Source organism: Oncorhynchus kisutch, linkage group LG22, assembly GCF_002021735.2.
Source record: "Oncorhynchus kisutch isolate 150728-3 linkage group LG22, Okis_V2, whole genome shotgun sequence".
NCBI lineage: Eukaryota > Metazoa > Chordata > Actinopteri > Salmoniformes > Salmonidae > Oncorhynchus > Oncorhynchus kisutch.
The window spans coordinates 43,719,959-43,728,487 of NC_034195.2; the positions used below are offsets into that span (position 1 = coordinate 43,719,959).

At 41.6% G+C, this 8,529-nt stretch overlaps 1 protein-coding gene across 1 annotated transcript; it reads right to left on the minus strand.

The window, feature by feature from the left end:
• Positions 1 to 106: 106 nt before the first annotated feature.
• On the minus strand, positions 107 to 8,173 carry dus2 (dihydrouridine synthase 2). The gene is made up of 16 exons (XM_020456167.2): positions 8,041 to 8,173; positions 7,572 to 7,715; positions 7,401 to 7,446; positions 7,205 to 7,296; positions 7,030 to 7,073; positions 5,123 to 5,183; positions 4,947 to 4,994; positions 4,789 to 4,854; positions 4,554 to 4,624; positions 3,243 to 3,329; positions 2,984 to 3,152; positions 2,572 to 2,693; positions 2,236 to 2,379; positions 1,585 to 1,672; positions 1,406 to 1,479; positions 107 to 1,162 (listed from the first exon to the last, which is right to left on the minus strand). Exons 1-16 carry the CDS (start codon positions 8,044 to 8,046, stop codon positions 928 to 930), a joined length of 1,497 nt encoding a protein of 498 aa, XP_020311756.1. The 5' UTR covers positions 8,047 to 8,173; the 3' UTR covers positions 107 to 927.
• Positions 8,174 to 8,529: the final 356 nt, after the last annotated feature.

The following is an 8,529-nucleotide window of genomic DNA, read 5'->3' on the forward strand; positions in this document are numbered from 1 at the left end:
ATTAGAGTGTCAAATCACCTGACACGGCAGTGTCTCTGGATACGAATAAAGATAATTAGAATCAAACTGTTTAATTAAAAACAATTGATTCAATAGCAGCCAACTGTCAATGTATACAATCAACAAAAACGTTTATTGTTTAACGTGAAAGAGCAACAACCAATTAATTTAGGATGAAAACATAAAAAGCAAGTTTTCCTAATTTTCTAAAGTCCCATGTGAGACAATGGTGCAATAAATACTGCCTGAGAAAATGAACTCTCTTTATACAGCTCCTGTGCCGCCCTCCTCTGGCAGATTTCATTACACTGTACATACACTCCTGTCAAGAATTATAAAATAAAAACTTGCTTCTGGTCAATATGAGTAGTGCAGAAAGTTGATAAGTGGTTTTCTATTGTGACTTTACAGAAGAAACATTTGAATATTGCAAGAGTAAGCAGAATGCATGATTTCAAGTAGCCTGACAAACTGTCTTGTTACACATTTGGACCGGTTTCTTTGTAAACTAATCCGATTACCAGTTTGGTTTATCAAAAAATAAAATAATAATAGGGCCATTAAATCATCCCATGCGGAGCATGTTTTCTGCAAACCAACACCAAACAGGCTTGTTGTCACTAAACAAAATAATCCAGGAGAAAAAATAAATAGCATTGAACACCGCATGCTGATGTCTGTTTGACTATTTGGGGGGGGGGGTGACAGAATATCTCAGACACTGTACACTACTCGTTGCCATGTCTCAATCTCACAATAATATGGCCGCTACTGTATCAATCATTCCCCATGGTAAGAGCTGACACCTGCTGCAAAACAGTCACCATTTAATATAAAAGGTACATGCTGTCTTATTGCGGTCGTAAAGCAATCATTTTACAGTTGTTACAGTGTAGTAGTCAGGCTGTGCATGTCTTGTGCAGTACACTATTTGGAATAGTTGGTGACCCGTTGCTTTTCTGGGTTTTCAGACAGGTGTCTTTTCCTGGCTCCAAAGTATGTAGTGGTGTCCTCCTCATCTGGCGTCTCGTTGCTCTTCTCCTCCCTCTTCCTCTTGCCCACCAACCCAGAGTACTCTTCACCAGCCCGCCCCTCTGGTAGCCCCAAAACACGTAGACATACTATAGCAGAAGCCTGCTCTGCATATTTCTTTGACTTCTCCCTGCATGGTTATAAAAGATAATGTGTTTTTATGTGTGATACAGTGTACTTTAGCATTTGTATGGGTAAATAACACTGTTTTAAGCATTGTGTGTTATAACAGTGTTATCAAGCTTTAACTTCCCAGGGTTTAACTTGGTCATAAATATAAATAAAAATGAATTAAGCCTTTTGTGAACTAACACTGGCATCTGCTAAATGACTAACATTTAAAATGTCTATAACACTTTCACTATTAACTCACCACAGAGTGGATCTGTACTTTTTCCCTGTCATCGTTACCATGGATTGGAAGGCCCGGTCTTGAGAGCGCTGTACCTGAAAACATCATACACAATGCACATAGGCACACTACACATGAATGCACTCTGGTTTTGACATGTATGTTGAATGACCATGTCTAATCTAAAGTGGTCATCTTACTGTCTCATATCGTGGTTGCTCTAAGTTCTCCTTGCGGCTCCACTCCAGCAGGAACATCTTAGGGCTGAATTCTCCAGGGTACTCCCTCCTGACACACCAACATCACATGTCCATCATACTATGTACAGTCATAATAATATGTGCAATATGTAATATTCACAGTAATATATTACAGGACTTCCCACTACCTGCCTACACAACTCAACTAGTGACTTACTAGACATAAACCAATGGTCTTAAAGGTGCACTATGCAGAAATCGCTCCGCCGTTTCCTGGTTGCTGAAATTCTAAGAGTTCGCCTAATTTCAGATTGTGACAAAACCACCAGTCATTGTGTAGAGAATCATTGTACCATCTAAACCGCTGTGACATATCTTTTCCATAACCAAAAATATAGTAGCTGGTGTACAAAACTAACAGTACAAGATGCAAAAACTAAACTTAAGAACAGGGAGCATAGAAATAATGCACATAGAACAGATCTACAGCTTCTTAGTATTGCTTTCAATTAGAGTAACAATCTGTAAATTACATTTCTATGCAAATTTGGTCAGGTCATCCCTTAAACATTATCCACCAGACAGAGTAGAGCTGCTGTAACCCGATGAGAGAGATGTGTAAGAGGAGTTCCAAATGGCCTTAGAACAAACCGTTCAAATTTGACATGCATTGTGGTGACATCACCATCTAGAACAGGCTGGTTGGGGTGATTGTGGTTGGTTTGTATGGCTTCCCTTCTGGCTTGTAGTTCTGCCTGGGTCTTCTTATAGTACTCCTGCAGCCCATATCCCTCACTGGAAAACACAGGTGTAGAGTTAAATACCCAAACATCAAACTTGAGTACCAATACTACAATTTTTGAGTACTTATTACCAAAAAGGTTCACCAATAGAATAATATATGAAATAGAACTACATTTACTAGGAAATTAAATAGAATACTGGAATTCTGAAGTTCTCTGACATCATGATTCAAAAGACATGTACCAGATCTCTTTGTTGGTTTGGGCAGATTTGAGTTGCTTCCCCAGTGGAGACTCCACCTTATCCCTCAGCATCTGACAGAGGCAGTACTTGGTGTTGAAGGCATGGTTGTCGTAGCGGATGGCCTACAAATAAAAAAAGCACAAATGTTTCTTAATTGGCCTCTAACATGACACAATGTATTTTATGCTTGGTAAAGTTGGCATATAGAAAGTCATCTTTGATTAACTTCCCTGTAGTTTGTGATTGCGTCATTATCAGATCAAAAAACAAGCCTTGGATTACCTAGGTAACTTTCCTATGTCATACCACAATATGTCAATCAACAATATGAAAGTGACAGTTGAGTTTGGCATTTTAACACAGTGGGTCTCCTGCAGAGTGAGGTAAAGTGGACGGAGGGCGGTAGACTCACGTATTTGAGGTATTCCTCCATGACCTCCTCCACAGACAGCAGTCCCTGACTGCGGAACACTGAGGGGTTCCACATAGCCGCCCTGGCAACCATCACAGAGGACGCCCCGGTGACCTTCCGGAACTCCTCGATGTCAGCGTGGGCTTTGACCCGGTCCAGAGAACCTCCGCTACACAAAATACAGTCAGGACAGTCAGTCACATAATAATTTATTTATCTCCGTGTTCACAACACCTTTGAGAGAGACAGAGAGACTCACTTAGCGATGACAGGAATGGACACCGCCTCAGCTATAGCCTGGATGAAGTCACAGTGAACAGGGTGTCTTGGTCTTTCATCTTTTAACCTGAGGAAGTAGAGGCAGTCACAAATCAATATGCAAAACGCCAAAAAAGAAAATGAGCCACAAAAAGGTTTGGGTCTCTATAAATCACTAGCTTTACACAAAATCAAGCATCTAAAATCAGATGAATGTAAAATACAATATATATACAAAAGTATGTGGACACCCTTTCAAATGAGTGGATTTGGCTATTTCAGCCACACCTGTTGCTGACAGGTGTATGAAATCGAGCACACAGCCATGCAATCTCCACAGATAATTATTGGCAGTAGAATGGCCTTACTATAGAGCCTAGTGACTTTCAACGTGGCACCGTCATAGAATGCCACCTTTCTAGCAAGTCAGTTCGTTAAAATTCTGCCCTGCTAGAGCTGCCCTGGTCAACTATAAGTTCTGTTATTGTGAAGTGAATACTTCTAGGAGCAACAACGGCTCAGCCTCAAAGTGGTAGGCTACACAAGCTCAAAGAACTGGACCGCTGATTGCTGAAGCATGTAAAAATCATCTGTCATCGGTTGTAACACTCACTACCGAGTTCCAATCTGCCTCTGGAAGCAACGTCGGCACAATAATTGTTCGCTGGGAGCATCATGGCCAAGCAGCCGCACACAAGCCTAAGATCACCATGAGCAATGCCAAGCGTCGGCTCAGGAGCCGTGGCAAAGCGTTCTCTGGAGTGATGAATCACGCTTCACCATCTGGCAGTCTGACGGACAAATCTGGGTTTGGCGGATGCTAGGAGAACGCTACCTGCCCCAATGCATAGTGCCAACTGTAAAGTTTTGTGGAGGAGGAATAATGGTCTGGGGCCCCTTTGTTTCAGTTTCCTGTTTCAGCATTACAATGCCCCCATGCACAAAGAAAGGTCCATACAGAAATGGTTTGTCGAGATCAGTGTGGAAGAACTTGACTGGCCTGCACAGAGCCCTGACCTCAACCCCATCGAACACCTTTGGGATGAACGCCAACTGCGAGCCTGGCCTAATCACCCAACATCAGTGCCCGACCTCACTAATGCTTGTGGCTGAATGGAACCAAGTCCCCGCAGCAACGTTCCAACATCTAGTGGAAAGCCTTCCCAGAAGAGTGGAGGCTGTTATAGAAGCAAAGGGGGGACCAAATCAATATTAATGCCCATGATTTTGAAATGAGATGTTCGACGAGCAGGTGTCCACAAACTTTTGATCATGTAGTGTAACAAAGGGTATGATAAGAACAGGACTTTACCTGCCATGAACGGCAATAGCTGCCACACCTGTGTTCTCAATTCTCTTTACCAGACTAACAGTATCTTCCAGCTGAACACACACATAAACACAGGGGTCAGTCAGTCTGCCTCACAAGTACAATTTTAATGGCGAATGTAATCTTTAAGTGAGGTCAAAAGACTAATGAATTTGGCTCAAAACACATGACACCCATCTAATTGCTGTAGAAAAGGCATTGTCCTTTTAAAACTTACTGTGGGCAATATTCTGATTTTACATGTCACTGGTTTGGACACTCCTTTCACAAGTGTTCTAAGAATCTAGAAAAAGAGAGATGACAAAAATATAGATATTATTTCATAAGTGCTCTATTCAATTAGCTTTCTGATGGGGGAGAAGATTGACGACTCACCGCTTCGATTTTGTCGGGGTCTGAGAGCAGAGCAGCTCCCATCCCACCCTACAGGAGATACAGAAAAGTGAGGGGTCAGCAGACAGTCACCTTAGTGTGAACATTATATTAGGTCTGAACTGACTGACCATTCATTGACTATTTGTTGGCTGCTGACTGTGTCACTCATAGCCCACCTTAGTAGAGTATTCCTTAGGACAGCCCATGTTCACATCGATGGCAGCCACATCATTCTCCCTACACATTACAAAGAGGAATATATAAAAACAGGTGCCAAGGGGCAATAAGGCTTTTCTTTTCACTTGTGAGGTAGACCATAGAACAGACTGTAGTGCCACTCAACCTAGACCTCAGTTGCTGACAAAATATGCTTACATGTTCTTCCTATATACCAGTAGAAATGGAACAGAAAGAATAGATGGACAACAGAAATACAGTGCCTTGCGAAAGTATTCGGCCCCCTTGAACTTTGTGACCTTTTGACACATTTCAGGCTTCAAACATAAAGATATAAAACTGTATTTTTTTGTGAAGAATCAACAACAAGTGGGACACAATCATGAAGTGGAACGACATTTATTGGATATTTCAAACTTTTTTAACAAATCAAAAACTGAAAAATTGGGTGTGCAAAATTATTCAGCCCCTTTACTTTCAGTGCAGCAAACTCTCTCCAGAAGTTCAGTGAGGATCTCTGAATGATCCAATGTTGACCTAAATGACTAATGATGATAAATACAATCCACCTGTGTGTAATCAAGTCTCCGTATAAATGCACCTGCACTGTGATAGTCTCAGAGGTCCGTTAAAAGCGCAGAGAGCATCATGAAGAACAAGGAACACACCAGGCAGGTCCGAGATACTGTTGTGAAGAAGTTTAAAGCCGGATTTGGATACAAAAAGATTTCCCAAGCTTTAAACATCCCAAGGAGCACTGTGCAAGCGATAATATTGAAATGGAAGGAGTATCAGACCACTGCAAATCTACCAAGACCTGGCCGTCCCTCTAAACTTTCAGCTCATACAAGGAGAAGACTGATCAGAGATGCAGCCAAGAGGCCCATGATCACCCTGGATGAACTGCAGAGATCTACAGCTGAGGTGGGAGACTCTGTCCATAGGACAACAATCAGTCGTATATTGCACAAATCTGGCCTTTATGGAAGAGTGGCAAGAAGAAAGCCATTTCTTAAAGATATCCATAAAAAGTGTCGTTTAAAGTTTGCCACAAGCCACCTGGGAGACACACCAAACATGTGGAAGAAGGTGCTCTGGTCAGATGAAACTAAAATTGAACTTTTTGGCAACAATGCAAAACGTTATGTTTGGCGTAAAAGCAACACAGCTCATCACCCTGAACACCCTATCCCCACTGTCAAACATGGTGGTGGCAGCATCATGGTTTGGGCCTGCTTTTCTTCAGCAGGGACAGGGAAGATGGTTAAAATTGATGGGAAGATGGATGGAGCCAAATACAGGACCATTCTGGAAGAAAACCTGATGGAGTCTGCAAAAGACCTGAGACTGGGACGGAGATTTGTCTTCCAACAAGACAATGATCCAAAACATAAAGCAAAATCTACAATGGAATGGTTAAAAAATAAACATATCCAGGTGTTAGAATGGCCAAGTCAAAGTCCAGACCTGAATCCAATCGAGAATCTGTGGAAAGAACTGAAAACTGCTGTTCACAAATGCTCTCCATCCAACCTCACTGAGCTCGAGCTGTTTTGCAAGGAGGAATGGGAAAAAATGTCAGTCTCTCGATGTGCAAAACTGATAGAGACATACCCCAAGCGACTTACAGCTGTAATCGCAGCAAAAGGTGGCGCTACAAAGTATTAACTGAAGGGGGCTGAATAATTTTACACGCCCAATTTTTCAGTTTTTGATTTGTTAAAAAAGTTTGAAATATCCAATAAATGTCGTTCCACTTCATGATTGTGTCCCACTTGTTGTTGATTCTTCACAAAAAAATACAGTTTTATATCTTTATGTTTGAAGCCTGAAATGTGGCAAAAGGTCACAAAGTTCAAGGGGGCCGAATACTTTCGCAAGGCACTGTACAATGTTCAAGACTCACACTAGTCGTGCCACAATCAGTGCTCTGTCTGGGTCCGCAGTTCCCTGCAGAAACAGTAAAAGGCATAGTCATGTTGGTCCCATCTTTGACATGTTGAATAAATAAGGACATGAGTCCCCCCCCAATTCCTCTAATGAAACATTGCAGACAGTGAAGGCTCTCATGTATAGCCTACCATCTGGAAGACAACACGGTCTTTCTCCTTTTCGCAGGTCCTGAACATTACTCTCTCATCAGGAGCCACGAAATCCACCGTCTCCAAGACCTCTGCAAATCACAGCGCGTGCACACACACACACACACCTCACAGTGACAGTTGTTACAACAACAGTAATCAAAGGACTGTAGTTGGGTAGGTGAGACAAACTTACCATTGACAACTCTCTGACACTGTGCCATTTTGATGTCAATCAACTCCTACAAAACATACAATAAAATGGATTGAACACAGTAATCAAAGACAATAGTTTCAAAAGATAGATTGACAGGCAATTGCCCCAAATCCATCAAATGAAGCGCACCTTCTCCACTGACAGACTTACCTCAGAGTACACAATATCAGCACCATAATCCAGGGACAGCAGTCTCGTTGGTAAGGTGCCAACACGCACCATAGGTGCCAGTGCATTTACATTGCGGAAACACAGTCTACCCACTGTATTGGCCGTCATATTTTCTTTATTCGCCTGGTTCGAATGGAAACAGAAAACAGGCAAAGCTATTACAACAAGCTGTCCATGTCCTGAGTCTCTTCTTGGTGAAGAGGTTAGGTTATGTGAAGTAATCAACAACGAATGCTGGGTGTAATTCTATACGAATCAGGGTTAATAACAGCATTGCTTTAGCCAAAGACAGTTTTAGCTGCGTTGACAAACATGTTTGGTGTCGCTGTTCGCTTGCGTACAACCAGAGAAACGTGGCAGATATAACGTATTGCTGGTAATATAATTGGAGGACACACATCTGGCACTTACGATATGCTGTTTTTACTCCATAATCAAAATAACTCACCGTCATTTACAGAAAGTACATTATAGTTGTCTTCATTTGATACCCCGGAACGCGTGTTGACTCTACTTCCTGTTTGAAATCTTGCATCATCAAACCTCGCCGATTTGGAATAGAAATTACTGCATAGAACAGACAAATTCACTACGAGTAACGTTGTCCTAAAGTGGTCCTTTGTGTGTTGTGTGCTGCATACCTAACTGTACCGGTGGTGTAAACCTGATGAATGTAAAACACACTATAAGCTACAATATTTTAAAGCCACATATTTTTTTTACATTTTCTCTCTGGCTGGCAGTTACTGGTACATTATTGGCAAATTTAAACAGTTGAATACTTTATAGTGAGTGCAACATTATGATAAATTATGATGGCAATGAAACAAAGCAGACAAAGCATGAAGTCATTCATTTCCGATAGGTATTTGATTTATTGTGGTATTATTGTCATTTTCTCATTTACAAAAAAGTGCACTAAAATACATTCCAGTTA